The sequence below is a fragment of the Brassica napus genome, chromosome A10 (genome assembly GCF_020379485.1).
Source record: "Brassica napus cultivar Da-Ae chromosome A10, Da-Ae, whole genome shotgun sequence".
In the NCBI taxonomy this organism is placed as follows: domain Eukaryota; kingdom Viridiplantae; phylum Streptophyta; class Magnoliopsida; order Brassicales; family Brassicaceae; genus Brassica; species Brassica napus.
Window position 1 is genome coordinate 16494138 of NC_063443.1, and position 19417 is coordinate 16513554.

The 19417-nt window shown below is 36.2% G+C and overlaps 4 protein-coding genes and 1 long non-coding RNA gene across 7 annotated transcripts; 3 read left to right on the forward strand and 2 right to left on the reverse strand.

Annotated features, from left to right (window-relative positions):
• Positions 1-1568: 1568 nt before the first annotated feature.
• LOC106430855 (omega-amidase, chloroplastic) lies at positions 1569-4260 on the reverse strand. 2 transcript variants are annotated; one of them, XM_013871654.3, is made up of 10 exons: positions 3875-4260; positions 3679-3795; positions 3139-3363; positions 2869-2962; positions 2637-2711; positions 2451-2529; positions 2338-2353; positions 2108-2188; positions 1947-2013; positions 1569-1846 (listed from the first exon to the last, which is right to left on the reverse strand). In XM_013871654.3, exons 1-9 carry the CDS (start codon positions 4139-4141, stop codon positions 1981-1983), a joined length of 987 nt encoding a protein of 328 aa, XP_013727108.2. In that variant the 5' UTR covers positions 4142-4260; the 3' UTR covers positions 1569-1846; positions 1947-1980. The 2 variants fall into 2 exon arrangements, with proteins under 2 accessions (XP_013727108.2, XP_013727107.2); XM_013871653.3 differs by having other exon boundaries at positions 1947-2029.
• A 339-nt stretch (positions 4261-4599) lies between these two features.
• On the forward strand, positions 4600-5304 carry LOC111211015 (17.6 kDa class II heat shock protein-like). The gene has a single exon (XM_022711852.2). It carries the CDS (start codon positions 4735-4737, stop codon positions 5197-5199), a length of 465 nt encoding a protein of 154 aa, XP_022567573.2. The 5' UTR covers positions 4600-4734; the 3' UTR covers positions 5200-5304.
• A 2617-nt stretch (positions 5305-7921) lies between these two features.
• LOC106430925 (protein ALP1-like) lies at positions 7922-9847 on the forward strand. Its single transcript, XM_013871720.3, has one exon. It carries the CDS (start codon positions 7992-7994, stop codon positions 9603-9605), a length of 1614 nt encoding a protein of 537 aa, XP_013727174.2. The 5' UTR covers positions 7922-7991; the 3' UTR covers positions 9606-9847.
• Positions 9848-10389: 542 nt separating this feature from the next.
• LOC111211031 (U-box domain-containing protein 51) lies at positions 10390-13933 on the forward strand. 2 transcript variants are annotated; one of them, XM_022711874.2, is made up of 7 exons: positions 10390-11127; positions 11205-11266; positions 11344-11684; positions 11764-12043; positions 12123-12224; positions 12450-13575; positions 13667-13933. In XM_022711874.2, the coding sequence occupies exons 1-7, from the start codon at positions 10956-10958 to the stop codon at positions 13678-13680; spliced, it is 2097 nt and encodes a 698-aa protein (XP_022567595.2). In that variant the 5' UTR covers positions 10390-10955; the 3' UTR covers positions 13681-13933. The 2 variants fall into 2 exon arrangements, with proteins under 2 accessions (XP_022567595.2, XP_022567596.2); XM_022711875.2 differs by having other exon boundaries at positions 10959-11131.
• Positions 13934-14992: 1059 nt separating this feature from the next.
• Positions 14993-16658, reverse strand: LOC111211033. The gene is made up of 2 exons (XR_002662241.2): positions 15327-16658; positions 14993-15208 (listed from the first exon to the last, which is right to left on the reverse strand). It is a non-coding gene; the product is annotated as an uncharacterized LOC111211033 (long non-coding RNA).
• Positions 16659-19417: the final 2759 nt, after the last annotated feature.

The following is a 19417-nucleotide window of genomic DNA, read 5'->3' on the forward strand; positions in this document are numbered from 1 at the left end:
CGAACTGTTGAATCTCGAAGTGAGAAATTACTCACAGAGACGTTACGATTGTTGCGACTTTCGAGTTCAGAAGCCGTGAATACTTTGTCTCCCATCTCCAACAAAGGCGTCACAATCGGGCTGGTACTCCACAAACGTCGCCGATAATATACTCGGTGATTTCAGTGGCGGACAAAATGGAGAAGAAAGCATTAAGCTTTCACAATTATTATCATTTACAATTTGTGTCAAAAGAAAAGACACGTTTACTTCTCTAGAATAAATAAAAAATAATTTATATTTATTTTCTTTCAGCAGGTTACACCGGTTGTATACAAGGGTAAAAATGCATTATTACATAATAGACATAAAGTATATTGGTATAATAGGGCAATTGGTCATTGAGTTAATTATAATTTTTTTGGACGTCATACAGTGCAATTTCCCATTAATTAAATGGTCATATTATATATGTTTTTTTTTTATCAAAGGTCATATTATATATGTATGTTTAACTTTTAGCAAAGCCTCTCTTGGCACCCACATTTGCCCATTGGGTTGTCTCGACAAGGAGAGGTTAAGGATCCGTGCTTGTTTTGCGTCTTTTTCAGGTCTCACATGCTTCCTTCCTTTCTTGTTCCTTCACTGTTCCTCATTTCATCAACACTTATGTTTTCTTGTTCCTATTATACTTCTTTGTCACACTTCGGCCGATGTTTCCACTTTTATATCTCAATTCTCATACCCAGTTTCCAAGTCCCCCGTAAATATTGTTTCAAGCTGGACCGTGTATACTTTTACAAAGGTAGAAAAACCCTTTAAATAACAGTACAAAATGATCTGTTGTTTGATTCAGTGAAATTCAGGTTTATCATGAATTTCCAACTTAAAATCAATTTGAAGTTCAGTATACATTATTCATATCCCATCTAAACTCTCCATATGAATTTTTTTCTCCAACGGATCATAATGTTTTTTTTTTGTAAATAAAGATCATAATGTTGTTGTTGGTAAAACTTCATCGAGAGAAAAGATGGTTCTACGCAAATGCATGCGTGATACATCTTTAGCCATATTGACATCTCTTGCCGTTATCTCTTAGCACCAAAAGAATCTATACCGTATAGATTTATTAGTCCTGATCCCTAAAGAATATTTTACATAGAAATGTAAATAAACCTTGCAATGGATACAACTAACTATCTAGTTTTAGGGATGTGTGCGATAAAAACATAAACTAAAGGGAAAGAAAATCGCACGGGAGAGTCAGAGATGCAGCTGCTCAGGGGGCGGGGGAGACAATAAGAGCTGACACAAAAAAAGAAAGATTCAGTCACGCGGTGAAGCTCTCAACTGTGTCTGTGCGAGGTCCCACACTGTCACGTGAAGCATTGTTGTGTGTGTGTTCTCTTCTACATATGGGACCCTCGCACGTGCGGGCCTCCTCACCACACGCGTACGGTACTTGTTCTTTCACAGTGAGGTATAGGGGGACGATGGACCACGTGTGACTCCCTCTAAAGACGAGAACACACTGCATTATGTCGTCTGGTCATTTTTATCATTCAACAACGGATCATCTAAAATCATGCAGAGCCTGACAAAGTTCTTCTTTTCTTTGTTCACTTTGATCCTGTTTGAGAATAAAGTGTATGAATGAATTTAAAGGCCATAATCACGTGTTTTATATATTTATCACATCTCGGTAAAGTTGTAGATAAATGAACCGCCAATAAGTTGTAAGCAACCAAACTTCTAATCTCAACATGTACAACTTCTGCTGGCATTCATTTATTTGTTCAGACGCTGTATGTCTACAAGCTGGTAGAGATCTCCCCGCCGCTGTTTATTTAACGGAAGACTTGACCTGAGATATGGTAAAAAACCAATATTCAGTTAGCAGATTACACACGATCAACACAACGAGATCAAAAAGCAAGAAAATTACGGCTTAATCTCGTGATTACCTTCGTTGTTCAAGGAGAGAGTAATCAATCTCTGCTATGATAATTGCTTCCTCAGGCTCAGTCTTCGCTATAATTTCTCCAAACTGTCAAATATTTGTTGCGCTAGTAAAAGCTTCATTATCAATGAACTAACAAGGAAAAGAAAAAGGTTTAGTACTTACAGGCCCGACGAGTGAAGAGTGGCCCCAAGCAACGTAGCAAGATCCGTAATCTCTGGCAGATGAACATGTCGCTACATATAACTGGACAAAGTAGCATACATCATAGTACTTGTATTTTTAACTCAAAAGAGAAATGCAAGTTTTCGATTAATTTTATCTAAGAAATCTCTCAAAACTTGTATTTATCATTGAGCTACCAATACAAGTATTTTAACTCTCTGTTCATGTACCTGATTATCCGTAGCCCTGAGATGGGAGAAAAACATATCAAGTAAGCCTTGTCACTTACTCATTATAAACTAAGCCAAGCAAGCTTAATGAAGTAGCAGGTTGTGAATTGTACCTTGCCCTTTGAAGTAATTCCCAATGGAGCGGTCCAGTTGTCATATTAAAGGCTCCTGTGTAGCATAGCAAATGAGCCCCTGAAATTAATAGAAGAAGCATGTAGATGATCAGGTTCTTTAAGAAGCTAATGGACCTGAAAGTAAATAGTGCATTTGGATAATTCATATATAGTACAAAGACTCACCTCTTGCAGCATACATCATAGCTAACTCCTGGAACCGGATATCATAGCAGATGCCTATTCCAATACGTCCCACATCTGCAGCAATCAACAAAACCATTTTTCTCTTAACAACTACAAAATGAGCATGTGATGTGAATGGTCCTACTATGATCCCATTACTCAATAAAGACATTTCTCCAGTCAAAATAGTTCGTAAATGCTTTTTAATAGTATTGGCGAACCAGAGTGAAACCTGTGTCAACGACTGTTGGTGTCTCTCCAGCAGTAAAAGTTCTAGATTCCTTGTAAGTAATCTTCCCGGGAATGTCTATGTCAAACAAATGTATCTGACGGCACAAAACAAAACCTCAAGAACAGACAATCAAGAACAGGATGTTCAGACAACTGATAATAAAAGCATCCTTTAACAGAGATTCTATCGCCTAAAGCAGAAGAAAGTTCATTGATTTCTTCTATGGTCGTTTGAAATGAAAGCATAATCTCGAAAAAAAAAACCACAAACCTTTCGATGCTTAGCTTTTAGCTCTCCATGGGAACCAAAGACACAGCAAGTGTTGTACAAACGCCCCCCGGATTTTTCAGGCATAGAGCCACCAATGATCGTAACCTGGAGACGTTTGGAAACTTCAGAAAGCATTGCGGTGGAAGGAGAAGCGTCACCACCTGCATCAATGTCTTCCGCAAAAGCTCGGAAACTACCTTTGGTATAAGGAGTGTTCCACATTTCCTGAAACAAAGTTCATTTGAAGTGTTAAAAAACTTGGTTGAGAAGATATCAACTAAGCCGTTCCTAGGCCAAGCTTAATAAAACATTTTATTTGGTACTACCAAAATTTTTGAAAAAAAATTATATAGATATAGACTCCCAAATTTGTAAAAAAATTCAGTCCGCCAGACTATATAAATCTTTATTAAATCGTCTAAAGCTCCCAAAATCCGGCCCCGACTAACCTTAAACATTTATAAAAATCTAAACCATGAGCAAATTAAAACGTTTCAAAGTTTAAACAAAAACAGTTGGGGGTGAAGGAGGGAAACTAACGGATAAGAGAACAAGCTTAGCTCCCTTGGAAGCAGCTTCTTCGATGGCGCTCTTCGCGTGAGAGATGTTCCTCTTTTTGTCAGTTGTGACAGATAACTGACACAATCCCATGTTGAACTACCATTTTTCCAAGGAAACTAAATTCAATAGAATCGAAAAGATAAAGCAATTAAGAAAAAAGGAGAAAGGAGCTGACTTTGGTCAACGGAGGAGCTGGGAGGGGAAGAGCGGATGGAACTCTAGCTTGTTCGGGTTTGAAAGAGGATGCCGTGGAAGAGCAGATGGTTCTTAGACCTGAGGTTGCCGAAGATGGGAAGAGGTTATTAAGTGTGGTGTGATTGGTGATCGAACTCAGTGACAATTTAGGGATGGAAACAGATGTGAGGGAGATTAAGCGACGACGAAGATTTGGGTTTAACAGATACTTCAAATTGAGGAGTGACGATGAAACTGTTGACTTCATGGTCAGTTGCTAGATGATAATGGTTACTTCCCAAAGAATCAAATACTAATTTATTTTCCTATCTCTCTCTACCAATCTTAATTTTTTTTGCTTTTTTTACTTAATTGGCAAATAAGCCCGATCAACAATGCAATTTTGTATAACAAAAGATGAAAAAATATATATTTTAAGCTACTATAGAGTTTGAAAAATTTTCATGGAATTTGCTAGGTTTTATTTGATCCAATCAGAATTCTTCTTGATAACAATATTCACCAATCAATTTTCCACAGTTATGTATCCAGAAATTCGAAACAAAAAAAATAACGGGCCTTATTGAGGATGGGCTTTCATAATCCTGATGCAGAAGCCCACAACTACACTAACTAATTACATTTTGTCAAAAAAAAAACTAGAACGATCAAGACACTTCTCGAACAGTACGGAACCACTTCAAACTGAAAATATCAGACCGAGTGATAAAGTGATAAACTCTTGTCTACATCTCTCTAGAACAATCCATCTTCACTCCTATTTAAATATCACACAATCTCTCATCGGTTAAAAGCCAATCAACAAAGCATCAGAACAAAGACGAATCAAAGTTTACAACAATGGATTTCGCAAGGTTTCCGATCATCTCCATCCTCGAAGACATGCTCGAGGTCCCCGAAGAGCACAGCGAGAAGACCCGCAGCAACCCTTCGAGAGCTTACGTGCGAGACCAAAAGGCGATGGCGGCTACGCCAGCTGACGTCATCGAGCAACCCGACGCGTACGCTTTCGTGGTGGACATGCCTGGGATCAAAGGAGACGAGATCAAGGTCCAGGTCGAGAGCGACAACGTGCTCGTGGTGAGCGGAGAGAGGAAGAGGGAGAGCAAGGAGAACGAGGGAGTGAAGTATGTGAGGATGGAGAGGAGGATGGGGAAGTTCATGAGGAAGTTTCAGTTGCCTGAGAATGCGGATTTGGAGAAGATATCAGCTGGTTATAATGACGGTGTGTTGAAAGTGACTGTTGGGAAGCTTCCTCCTCCTGAGCCTAAGAAACCGAAGACTATTCAGGTCCAAGTGGCTTGAGCTGCTAGTTTCTCTTTCGTTCTGTCGTGTGTTTGTTTAGTTTTCGGTTTGAATGTAATCGTGCATGTGTTCTAAAGTAAAATAAAAGGTGTTCTGTTTTAAATTTTTCTCCTTGCTGGATCCTCAGATTAGTGAACTTTTTAAGTATTTCTAATGCATATAGGCACAAAGAGAAACAACGGAAGCTCTAGGTAAACCAATATAGTCTCTTTTAGGTCGATACGAGTGTTTCGTTGCGCTTTAGTCTTGGTAGCAGTAGATATTCACTACTTTGAGGTTACTTCTGTCCAAACAAAAGATCGTGAAGACGGAGAGATCAATGTCAATAAGATCGACGTTACGAATCTCTTTTAGATTATTGTTTCACTCCAAGCATTCAAAACAAAAGCAGGACAAGGACGAACCAGTTATCAAAAGTTTACAACGTAAAACCAAACTCATTTTGATACTAATGAATCTCCGCAATATGATTCAGAACATCCAATACTTGTTGCATGGACGGTCGTGTGGGCCTGTCCTCGGTGCATTTTTGGATGAGCGTGCCAATACGCATTGCTGCAATCACAGGATAATCACCCTCAAGTCGAGGATCAATTATTTCCGTAAACAAGAACGGTCTAGTCCCCCTAACATCTAAGCTTTTATTCTTCTTCAACTTTTTTGCTCCATTTCTCAAAGCAATTGAATGCGCAAGCAAGTCCCCTTCTTTCGAACTAAGTAAAAAGCTCAAGCAAAATCACACCAAATGCGAAAACATCGGTATCCATTTTAAAACCACCTACATACGTTATACAAATTGTCAAACATTTGAAAATGGAAATATTGATCACTAAAACAAGAGCTAAGATTTAAAACACCAGACATCCATGAGGCATGTATATATGTCCTCTCTCAAGAATCAAGCAATTTTCCAGACATTTTTTGTTTGTTGCAAGGTAAAACAATTTTGCATTGTGTTCCTGATGAGATCCAAATTTAGATATTAGTTTCTAAGATCATTATTAACAAAAAGATAAATAAAAAGGTTATTACCTCGTCAAGCATAATGTTATGCATTCTCAGTTATTAATAGTTTGGTTTGGTTTAGATAGTACCACCATAAAATGTTATTAATAGTTCGGCATGAACACGGTTTGGTTTGGTACGGATAGTTTCAGATTTGATTTGGTTCAGATAGTAAAACTAAGAACTATAAAATGTCCAAAAAGGTTCCAAGGCCCATAACGTTTTAGTTTAAAAAAAAAAGAAAATATCCAAAAATATTGGTTTTTATTTAGTTTCGATTCCGGTTTGAGTAGTTCAGGTAATATATTGGTTATTTAGAATAAAAATTTTAAAAAATTATAATGATTTAGATAAAAAAATTTGGATATTTCAGATTACTTTATATATTTCAGATAAAATTATCCAGATACTTTCGAATAATTCAGATACTTTATAATAATTTAGTTATTTTTAATATTTTTAATATTTTTAATAGATTTTTAAATTAAAAATATATATTTAATTAGGTTATATGTATATATAATTAATATTTTTATATATTTGGGTATTCGTTTAGTTTCGGTTCGCTTCCAGTTCAGTTCAGTTCGATTATTTTAGATATAAAATATAAAAATCGTTCGGATATTTTAAGATTTTGATCTGATTTTAATTTTGGATATTTCGTTTCTGTTCGTTTTTTAAGTGCTAGTTTTTTTTGTCTAGAAAATGATCTGAATTAGACACATAAAGAGAAAAAAAGAAACAAATGCGTGGGACCAAAAAGTCTCCATCTGCCACCTAACGTGCCGCACCGCCATATATAACACACCAATGTCCGATACTTCCTTAACGCGTTCACACTGCTTTCTTAGCTTCTCGGTACAATCATTTAAGATCTTAATATTATAAACTTGAACAAACAAGTAAAATAAACATTATCCGGTTCGTATATAAGATATGTGTGTGAACATCCACTCCACAATATAACAACGTTTATAAAATGCTGTTGACAAAAGTTAAAACAAAATAATACTAATAAAAGAGTGGTGGAGAGAAAACTCGTCTTTTCCCAAACCGAATGTTACATATCTGAACGAGAGAAGACTCATTCTTTTTATCGTTCCTCATCTCAGCAATCAGCATAGATTATCAAAATGGGATAGTTGGGAACACAATACGATGATATCACAAACTATCTGAATCTAGAAATAACGTAAACAATATTGTTATGTAGAGATTAGAAAATTGCAACTACCATTTACGAAAATAGTTAGTTCACATTGGCAAATAGCAGAACATATGAATTGATAATGGCATCAACTTCTTTTAGCATTGTTTAGTAGCAAGTAATTCATGTAGCGAAGGGGAAGAACATAGATATATAGATTATTATTTTTTCACTAGACTATATTTTTGATAACCAGTCTTCACAAACTACTACTATTATTTTGACAACTAATTACTTTAGTTTTAAATTTCCAACGGGCTTGTTTTTAAATTATCATTTACATTTTTAAAATTACGAGTAATTGCTTCAGTTTTTTTTTTTATTTTTTTTTTGAAAAGAGGTTTCACATAGTTTGCTTCAAAATTTGAATCACCAAAAAAACAATGCTTCTGCCTTTTTCTGTATAAACTATTATCTAAAACAACCAAAGAACGTAACAAAAGAAGAATAAAAATGAGTAATACCAATAAATAATAAATATAATATTGGAAAAGAAAAAGAGGTGGCGTACTAAAGTCAAACTTGCGTGTTCACACACACATCCCACAAGTTTCAAAGTCTTGTCTGAGATAATCTATTTATGAACGAACCAAAGAAAAGATATCTTCTCTTCCAATCCAGAGCGAAGACACTTTTGTCCGAAACAAACCCTCACAAGACTTGCACGACGTCGATGAAAGCCGCCTCCTCCGCCGTTTTCCGGAAAGGAACCGACGAAACCAGAAACGACGACGAGGAAGAAGAAAAAGAAGAAGTCTGTAATGTCTTCGACGCCGAGGTAGAGAGCAAGACTCAAACGACGTCGTCCCACGAAACCAAAAACCACCTCAAGGGATTCTTCACTTCCTTGCTCTTGATGGAGGAGCACGAGAAGCAGAATCACGAAGCTCAAAACGCCGCTTCCCGCCGCGAAATGTCCGAGCTCCAGTCTAATTACCGGAAACGAGCAAGGACCATGTCCGATCACTACTCCGATCTCACCGATCACTACGCCGACCCCGTTGATATCAGTCGGAAGAAGTCACGCGCCTCACGCGCCGCCGTCGCTTCCGTCTCCGCCGCTGTAACCGAGACAGAGGCGGAGGGGAGCGAGATAACCGGATCCGGTTCGGTTCACGGTACGGGTCAGCAGAGGCGGTTATGGGTGAAGGATCGAAGCCGAGCGTGGTGGGAAGAGTGTAACCGCTCGGACTATCCGGAAGACGATTTCAAAAAAGCGTTTCGAATGTCCAAATCGACGTTCGAGCTAATCTGCGAGGAGCTAAACGCTGCGGTGGCGAAAGAAGACACCGCGTTGCGAAACGCGATTCCCGTGCGGCAGCGAGTCGCGGTTTGCGTTTGGAGGTTAGCCACGGGGGAGCCGCTCCGTCTCGTCTCCAAGAAGTTCGGTTTAGGAATCTCCACGTGTCACAAGCTCGTCCTCGAGGTATGTAAAGCGATTAAAGAAGTTCTAATGCCTAAGTACCTTCAGTGGCCTGATGATGAGTCGTTAAGAAACATTAGAGAAACGTACGAATCGATCTCGGGTATACCGAACGTTGTTGGGTCTATGTACACGACTCACATTCCGATTATAGCTCCTAAGATCAGTGTAGCTTCTTATTTCAACAAGAGGCATACCGAGAGGAACCAGAAGACTTCGTATTCGATCACAATTCAAGCCGTTGTGAACCCAAACGGCGTTTTTACTGACTTGTGTATAGGATGGCCCGGGTCAATGCCTGATGATAAGGTGTTGGAGAAGTCGTTGTTGTATCAAAGAGCTAACAACGGAGGTCTTTTGAAAGGTTTGTGGGTCGCTGGTGGGGCGGGTCACCCGTTGTTAGACTGGGTCTTGGTTCCTTACACGCAGCAGAATTTGACTTGGACGCAGCACGCGTTTAACGAGAAGATGAGCGAGGTGCAGAGAGTGGCTAAGGAAGCGTTTGGGAGGTTGAAAGGACGGTGGGCGTGTCTGCAGAAGCGGACTGAAGTGAAGCTGCAAGATTTGCCGGCGGTCTTGGGGGCGTGCTGTGTGTTACACAATATATGTGAGATCAGAGGGGAGAGGATGGAGCCAGAGCTGATGGTTGAAGTGGTTGATGATGAGGTTTTGCCTGAAAACGGGTTGAGATCGGTTAATGCGATGAAGGCGAGAGATACTATCTCACATAATCTATTGCATCATGGACTCGCGGGTACTTCTTTCCTATAACGAATGATTATGGAAAATGTTATTACGGTTTCTACTCCAATAAGCTAAACAGAACTCACTCTGATTCTTTGGTTTATGCATATTGTATTGTACCTTTTAGGTCACAACTGTAACAATAGAGGAAACTTATATGATATATTATATATACATACTATGAGCAAGAATGTATAATAGCTCAGTGAGAATTCATTATCTGGTATTTTGTAATGTGAGATGAGCCAACAAGCTAGGTTGTTTTTTTACCCTTTTGTGCTAAGGTGCTTTTAAAAACATGTATGCTAGTTCGTTGCAAAACGATACGCATTTCATATTGTTGCTAGTCTTGTGGCATCACTCAACTGTCTAGTGGTTCATACTCAGCGAGCGGCTCACCAATCATAGCCATATTTCCTTGTCGGATCCACCGAGCAGATGCAAACCGAACGGCGAGATAAGACTCAATTTCCTCTCTTAATGCTATTATTAGAAAACTTTGGTAGGATGCTGAGACTCTGTATCATATAATAAAGAACAATTTTCTCAAAGAAATTTTTTAAAGTTTTTGTCACAAAATATCGTTAAAAATTACTAAAATATTCCACTTTTTTTTTAAAAAAATTTAATTTTAATTTTAATTTTTGTTTTTAAATTTAAAACTTTGTTTCCAAAATCCATCACTTAACTCTAAACTTAAGTCTAAATTAGTTAACCATAAGATGTAAATTTTAATATATTTTTATCTTTTAATAAAATAATTTTTGGTCATATTTTTTCGTTGAAAACAATTTTTATGACAAAAACTTAAAAAATACTATCCTATGAAATTTCTCTATAATAAATGATCTAGCTTTTTTTAATTATTTAGTTTATCTATATTATTATTATCTAACTAAATAATAAAAATGTTTCTTCTTACAGTTTCAAAATTTATTTGTTCGGTGTATTTTTGAAAGCAAAAAGAACTGAAAAACGTACTAAAGAGATTTAAAAAAAAAAGAGAATATTTGCATTCTATAACTTTGAAAAAAAAGACCACAGAAAAACTGAAGAAGAAATAGAGAACCACCACCTTAAAAAAGAAACTTCAGAAACAATGGTTGATAATAAATCATGACTCCCGGTATTTTCTCTTAATTTCGTGTAAGGAAGAATCAATCTTCCCGCAAACAAACAAACAAACAAACAAGGAAGAAGAGAAGAGAAAGTTAGACCAGAGAAGAAAGAAAGATAGCGACCTTTTTCTTTCTCTCGTCTTCTCTTCTTGCCTGCGTTCCCAGACACTACGTCTGGTGACATATTATATTAATTACATCTATTTAATAATTTTATTAGAATTTCGAGGATTATTTCTCTGTAGTTCGATTGATAATAATGGCTCGTTACTCATCGGAAGATGGGCACGCGCCAGCTAATTCGACGGTGGTCGCCATTGACAAAGACAAGAACAGTCACTACGCTGTTCGTTGGGCCGCCGATCATCTCTTCAACATGATCAACAACCCCAACATGATTCTTGTCCATGTTCGTCTTAAAAATTCTAACCGTAGGTATCTTCTTCTCATAGTATACATAACTCTTTCTTCCAAAAATTGTATAACTCATCAACAAACTTTGTTGCAGATGGAGACGATGAATTGAATCATCTTTTTGTTCCGTACAGAGGTTATTGCGCGCGAAAAGGGGTAAATAAAATGTCCATACATGCATTCAATCCGTTCGTACGTAGTTGATTTTGTGTTGCATGCATGTGTTTTATTAGATTTCAATGATGGAGGTTATTCTAGAAGATTCCGACGTTGCGAGAGCAATACTCGATTACGTTAACAACAACCTTGTGAACAACATCGTGGTGGGATCAGCATCATCCTCCAAGAACCCATTCGCTAGATCTCTCAAGTTCACTAAATCTCATGACGTTGCTGCTTCCATTCTCAAATCAACGCCAGAGTTTTGTTCCATCTACGTCATCTCCAAAGGCAAAGTCCAGTCTTCACGAGCAGCTCAAAGACGTATCACCAATACACTTGTCCCACCTCGTGAACCATCATCCGCATTTCATCTCCAAAATCTACCTGACCCTGACCAAGATCCCTTACCTAGGTATTATAACAAAACCAACATAACTTCTTCTCCTATATGTTGTATGGCTTTAAAACTTGTTTTTTTTAATACATTTTAGGGGACAGCGTAATTCAAGAAACACAACTCCAGAGAGGTATCATAATGATAATGGCTTCAATGCCATGAGGGAAAGGCGTAGAAGTGCTGCAAATGGATCATTGGACTTTAATTATGATTTTAAGCAGGCAAATGGGCAAAGGAACCCTGTGGGACGTAACTCGTTTTCTGATGAATCGGATGGTGGATCTCTCATGATGGGTTCGGTTGATCTAAGTGCTCAGAATTATGATTTCATTGGTGCATCTGGCTCTTCTGATGAATCAGCTTCACAATCAACTGTATGTTAACACACTAAAGCAATACTTTGTTTAAGATGTAACATTAGTATTCACTAAATGGTTGGATGGTTATACGCAGAGAGATATTGAAGCTGAGATGAAAAGGTTAAAGCTTGAACTCAGGCAAACCATGGACATGTACAGCTCAGCTTGCAAAGAAGCACTTAATGCAAAAAAGACGGTAAGAAATATTAGTGTGAAGCAAATCTAGTTGATGTCTTGATAAGAATGTTTGCTCCATCTTATACGATCATGACCGAATTTGAAAATTTGGGGACCATAAACAGTTCTTAAAAAAAATATAATTTTTTTTCCATAATCTGGAGATTTATGCATATAAAAAAAACTATACAAATTTTGGGGCCAAGGCCAAATCCGGCCTTGTTAATACTTTATGTTTCTCTAGGCAAATGAGCTTAATATGTGGAAAAAGGAAGAAGCTAGAAGATTTGAGGAAGCTAGGAGTGCTGAAGAGGCAGCCCTAGCTGTTGCAGAGATGGAGAAGGCCAAGTGCAAAGCTGCAATGGAAGCAGCTGAGAAAGCACAGAGAATGGCAGAGCTAGAAGGACAAAGAAGGAAGCAAGCAGAGATGAAAGCAAGAAGAGAGTCTCAGGAGAAAGACCGTGCGCTTACTGCTTTGGGACAGAACGATGTCCGGTACAGAAAATACTCTATAGAAGAGATCGAAGAAGCTACCGACAGATTCGCAAGCAACATGAAAGTAGGAGAAGGAGGATACGGACCGGTCTATAAAGGCACACTTGATCACACTCCTGTCGCTATCAAAGTCTTGAGACCTGATGCTGCTCAAGGAAAGAAACAGTTTCAACAAGAAGTCGAGGTTCTAAGTTGCATAAGACACCCTCACATGGTTCTTCTCCTCGGTGCGTGTCCTGAATACGGATGCTTGGTGTATGAGTTTATGGAGAATGGGAGCTTAGAGGATAGACTCTTCCGTAGAGGAAACTCGCCGCCTCTTTCTTGGAGGAAAAGGTTCCAAATAGCGGCGGAGATAGCCACCGCACTCTCCTTCCTTCACCAAACCAAGCCGGAGCCTCTCGTTCACCGTGACCTAAAACCTGCTAACATACTCTTAGATAGAAACTACGTGAGCAAGATCAGTGACGTTGGACTAGCTCGGTTAGTCCCTGCTTCGGTGGCTAATAACGTCACGCAATACCACATGACATCTGCGGCAGGAACGTTTTGTTACATAGACCCTGAGTACCAGCAAACGGGGAAGTTAACCACGAAGTCGGATATATATTCGCTAGGGATAATGCTGCTTCAGATCATCACTGCCAAGAATCCTATGGGTCTGGCTCATCATGTGTCGAGGGCTATTGAGAAAGGAACTTTCAAGGATATGCTTGACCCGGTTGTGACTGATTGGCCGGTTGAAGAAGCTATAAATTTTGCTAAGCTGTGTCTGAAATGTTCAGAGCTAAGGAAGAGAGATAGACCAGATCTTGGAAAAGATATAGTTCCAGAGCTTGTCCGGTTAAGAAACTTGGGCTTGGACAATGAGTCAGGTATGTTATGATACATATAATACTAAACGCAATGTTTATATTTACTAAAACATTATTTCTTACGCTTTGAATATACTGTATTATTCATTAGGAGGCCAGAATTAGCAGCTGGGTCTGAAGATCATATATATTTATTAATTATTTGAAGGCTTCCATAAGGAACCAATAGAGAGATTGCTTGCTTCTCAAGAAAGAAAGTGGTAAGTGAAGTGCCATCCAGAGATGGTTTAAACTAAGATATAAATTTGTCAATATTATATATGTATCTGTAACATAAAACTTCCACCTTTCTGGCTCTCGGATTAAAAGTATATATTGAACAAAAAAGCAATGGTTCATATGTTAATGTTCCACTTCTCGTAGCCTAACTAAGATGAATCTATTGGTTTATTCAAACGTTATCTCTCTGTTCCTCCTATGTTACGTATCCAGTTTGGGATGGTATTCCAAGACGCCGTTACATTATTTATACATATTGCTTAGACACCGTTACGACACATTCACATTAAATAGTATAGTTTTCTAACTCCAATATTAAACTCTTTTATCACTCTTTTGCTGTTGACATCAAGCTGTTTTGTATCAAATAGGAAACCTATAAGTATGATATTATCCAACTTTAATGACTCCACAACCCATCCCTGCAAGAAAAGGACAAATGACGAGAGTTTTGTTTTTCGTTTTTCTAATTATCTTTTCATCATGTAAGTTATACTCATTTACTTAGGATAAATAAGTATATATACGCTTTAGTAATAAACATGATGTGTTGTTCACTATATCTTTTGATGATTTTTTTTATAGATGCATCACATATTATGGGAAAATCTAATTCAAAAGAGAAACCACCTTCTTCCAATTCTGCACAAAGTCCTCAAATTGATTTTGAGAGAGAAGATCAGCTTACATATGACGATCGTTTGAAAACCCCTGAAAGTCATAGGGGCAAAATAGTTAGTTTTTGTCATGAATGTATACATGAATGTAAGTTGGTGGACAAACGTGTCTTCGCTTGTAGTAATTTTATTTGCCTTTGTTCACCCGAGAAACTTGACGACTAAATATTGTAATGACTTTCAAACGATTCAATTAAATAGATGACTATATCATACTCCTTCACCTCCCTGTTTTTGGACCATGTACATCTATCAATATCTGGTTTTAATTAAACTCTGTTTAATCAATGTGAAAGCAAGTTGTATATGAAATGTTTATGTGTCACAATTTTGATGTTAATTAAGGGTGACAAACACTAAAATACCACTAATGAAAATCATATGAATATTTTTAATTTTAGTGGTAATTTGTGTAAATTACACATGAAATAAACGACTGGACATTAGCCAAATAGATACACGATCTTGTATATTTTTGAACGAATAGGGGACGAACCCTAATTGATAAAAATATCCTTTACTTACAAGCGATAAACTATCCCCATTAATATAACTAGCTAACTAATCTATATTGTCTATAAAAAATGAAATACAAACTCGCAGCACGACATTCCCGATCGTCACACAAGGTTCTCACAGTTTCCACAGTCCTCTCTTTCTTTCTTTTTATCAGGTGAGAGTGTGTGTCAGACTTGATTGGCCGCATAAATCGAGCAGAGGCATTTGTTCAAGTCCAGCTGTATTATATTAGAAATGGAAATTCTGCATATATTATAATCATGAAACAAAAATATTTGATCTATATAGTTAAATAATTAAATCCAAATCTAGTTGCAAACCTCTCATATCATTTACCTTTTTGTTAATCAAAAAATTTCGACCTTTTGCACAGTCGTTTGGTCAGGAACCAGTTACTGATAATCCAGTTCCCTGACAAAGTTCCAGGCTTGCTGCTTAGGAGCAGAATTAAACCTTCCACAAGAGCTATCTACGCTTAGATACCTCAAATTACTTTTATCCATTTGATGTTAGTATAACTAAGCATAGAACCTTAAAATAATCAAACCAAATATAGATCTTTTACCAAACAAAATTAACCATTTTCAAAAGAAAAGAGAGAGAAGGGGTGACAGAGAGAGAGTAAGCACACATAGCTTCAAGCATGAAACCCTAATTTTGAAAAAAGCATGCAAGAAAGCCACCATGTGTGCTCACTCTCTTCTGTCACCTCCTCTTACCTTCGATGGAAGAGAGAGCATGTGACCAGACTCAAAAACCTTGGCTTGTCGAGAACAATCAATTCAACTGACAAATCTACTTTCATATGCACACACATATGTCTAATATATACATATATATGTATAACTAATATAACTTTAAGAATCATATAGTTATATATCATTGTTCTATCAGGGATTTAAGACTATATATACCTTACATCTCTCTATCTTTGGATGTGGGAAGAAACTGAGACCTGTCGGGCCTTTTTATAGCCAAATGGTTAGAAAGAGAATGCTATAAAAACAAAGAGGGAAAAAGAAAAATACTCAAATCTTCTCTCATGAATTATTGATAAAGATTGTTCGATTTTCCAACCACGTGAATGGCTATCTACTAAGATGCCGACTTACTACTTGATGTTTTCGATGTCACCTTCTCTTTTGCTAATCAAATTAAAAGGCAAACCCTTTATAAAATTTATCATTATTTTACATTGATATCTCATTGGTATATACATTACAATACTGAATTATATTTTATATATTGTCAATACATATAACATCGTCATATATGTACATATGATTTTGAATACAAAATAATATATATTTTTAGTGACGAGTTAGAGCATTTTCAATATATTACTTTTAAAATAAATAATTACACAATGTAATTCAGTTTCATTCTTATTTTTAAATTAAAAATGTAGTAATAAATAAGAACAAGATATTTATTCTATTTCAAAGTAATTTATTTTTATTTGTTATAAAACAAAAAAGTAGAGTTAGAGGAATTTTTTTCCAAGCCTTATTTCAAAATAAGAAATGAAATAAGAGTGCAGATATTTCCCTAAATTTTCCAAAATGTTTAGTGTGAACAACATATCACTTAATAGTGCTTGTTTACAACTAATGTGGTCCAAAAACTTTGGAATAAAATATATCTGAAGTTTGTCAAACAAAAAAAACATTGGATGAAGTTTAATTCTCTTATTATGAATAGATTAGTTTGAGAATTTTTGCTAGCGAAAAGCATAATATGACTTTTGTTTTTTTAATGATTTAATAGAATATAAAACTGGACCGACCAATTACAAATCAACAGAGACTCTTCATGAAAAAGTACACCCACAGCCAAATATTCAATACGGCTCTAAAGCATCTTAAAGCATGCATGCTTTTTTCAAAAACATTTTAAAAATGTATGACATGCTCTATTTCAATGAAACTTCCTCCATCAATACGTATTTAATTCCATCACAAATCTATATTAATAAAGTTGCCCAGAAACTTTCATCGAAACATATATAACCAAATAGTTTGTATGTCATTGTTATACAACATGTAATACCACATGTATTATATTAGTTTTTACATGACTTCTATGGTAAAGAACGAGACTAAAGTCAACACAAATGTAAATAATGAGCATGTTAAAAATTAGTTTTGGGTTAGAATTTTGTAATCCTTTTATCTTATTTTCTTATTTTATAACCATTTTTATTTTTTTGATAAACATTTTCTATTTTTTCTTAATGTTCTAGTTGTTCATCTAATATTCCCACAAATTGCTCTCTTATTTTAACTTTTTCTATATCCAAAACCACGGCGAGATGAGATCTGCTGAGAATGTGAACATGTAATGAACTAATGATGACACCTGACCTGCTGCGTGAAGCATTGGTGCGTACAAGTACAACCAGGTTCAGAGTATGAGATAGTTGGTCTTTTTCCTGTCAGGATGAAGGATATATACTACTACAAAAAAAACAATCAATCTTAGCTAATAATTCCGAATATGGGAATGCGCATATGATTCCTCCTTCCTTAGCAAGTTTCCTTTTTGGGAAAACCACACACAATAGAACCATAAATTATAAATTAGTATTTGATTTTTCAGGTTTTGTTACACATTTTAATAATTTTATTTATATAGCATTATATTTGTGGCTTACCGACTAGATGGACTTTGTGATCTTCATCGCATTTTAAGTGACTGATAGGCATAATTACTAAGTCCCGTGAGCAGTGAATTTACCTCATAATTTGTGATGAAGAAATATTTATGTGTTGATGTGTATTTAGACCGTTAAAGCAAAAACCAAGTTTTTTTTCACTTGTCAGCTTAAATGGTCAAGATCTTTGAAGCCAAAACGCGTATTCAACTTTACAAGTAAAACGGAAATTAAAAAACCTAATACCTGATGTGTATATTATGTTTTAATATTAAAATTAATAACGTATGGGGCTCATTCATATATATCCCTCTATTGGCAAATCTATGTGATCAGTCTGTATAATATGTATATATCATACGATAAGACTTTTGAGGGACATATTCACTTTGACTTCTAGTTTGGAGCCATTATAGATTCGGTGTTGCTTGAAGTTGACGCATCAATGTAAGGGGAAAAAGGAACCTAAAGTAAATCAAATGCATTTAGACACTTTGGACTGATACCGAAAACATATGGAGACCTTAACTGAGTGGAAAAGAAGACGAGAGTAAACAAAAGAATTCAACTAGTACAAGTATAAGCAAAGAAACTGTCTTGCAATGAATTCATCATCTGTTTAATCAAAATCGATTACCAGTTTACCACTAATCACTGATCAAATCACATTTATAGTGAAAAGTCGATGGTTATGGATGTTCTATGTACTAGAAAATATCAAAAACTAAACATGCATTAGTGCATTACATTGTGTAGTATGATATGTGTATATATATATATATCAGTATTGCCTTTGTTTTTTTATTTGTTTTGCTAAACATGTATTGCCTTTGTTTTTATTTTAATTTTCTTATAAGTATTGCCTTGGTGTTAGAGATCAAGAAGCCATGTTCGTAATCGTGGGTCGACAAATGACTGTACTAATTAAAAAAAAAAAGAAGCTTTTTGACATAAAAATGTATGGTGGTGATACAGATGAATATTTTCTGATCGATCAAAAAGAATTAAGAGGATATATTAGAATTAGTACTGTTAAGATTCTCTCCTCCGGTGCTGAAAACCACCACTTTCGGCGTGGGAATCACGTGGAGAGCCCCTGCGTAGACACGTGGTCGATGGGAATTTTCCGACCAGCCCCCACATCGTAAGTGGACAACAGAACCACGCTGGTCACCGTCATCATTTATCCCTTCACATCTTTAATTTAAAAACTCGATTCGATTCTCCGTAATATGGCTTATACGTTTCCCGGTTTCGTAGTCTACCGGTAATGCTAAGGAGTCTGTGGGCTTGGGCTCAGATTACTTTTGGACCGTGCTTACCTTTAGCAATGATTCGCCTTTTTATGTGTTATTGATTTTCTTATCACCGTACTTTGATACTTAAAAATAATTTATAAAATTTGACCCAATTTCTTTTAATTATAAATTAATCTACTGTTCATGTGGGAAAATGATAGCTCGTGGAAAATTAAGCTATTGATTAAAGGTGTATATGGCCCTTTGTATGTTTGCTGGTTGTCACGTTCCCACACGAATATGTGAATACCAACATTATTACACACAAATGACCGTTTCTTTCACATCAATCAATGGTCAATTATAAAAAACAAAATAAATAACTTGTTTATTTATGAGTAATTTACGCACAAAAACACTTTATATATTTCATCTAACACAATTAGGCACTTATTGAAATTTTATTTATCATAGTAATGCCCTTTTGCTTTATTCAAATTTTTAAAACAGCCAAAAAATAAATAGAAACATGAATG

Coding starts and splice junctions, on each gene's coding strand:
- LOC106430855 (XM_013871653.3), bottom strand. CDS start 4,141: ATGAAGTCAACAGTTTCATCGTCACTCCTCAATTTGAAGTATCTGTTA. Junction 2,030..2,107: donor ACTCTTCACTCGTCGGGCCT/GTAAGTACTAAA, acceptor AATATTTGACAG/TTTGGAGAAATTATAGCGAA. Junction 1,847..1,946: donor TCTCTCCTTGAACAACGAAG/GTAATCACGAGA, acceptor ACCATATCTCAG/GTCAAGTCTTCCGTTAAATA.
- LOC111211015 (XM_022711852.2), top strand. CDS start 4,735: ATGGATTTCGCAAGGTTTCCGATCATCTCCATCCTCGAAGACATGCTC.
- LOC106430925 (XM_013871720.3), top strand. CDS start 7,992: ATGAACGAACCAAAGAAAAGATATCTTCTCTTCCAATCCAGAGCGAAG.
- LOC111211031 (XM_022711874.2), top strand. CDS start 10,956: ATGGCTCGTTACTCATCGGAAGATGGGCACGCGCCAGCTAATTCGACG. Junction 11,128..11,204: donor TCGTCTTAAAAATTCTAACC/GTAGGTATCTTC, acceptor ACTTTGTTGCAG/ATGGAGACGATGAATTGAAT. Junction 12,225..12,449: donor CACTTAATGCAAAAAAGACG/GTAAGAAATATT, acceptor ATGTTTCTCTAG/GCAAATGAGCTTAATATGTG.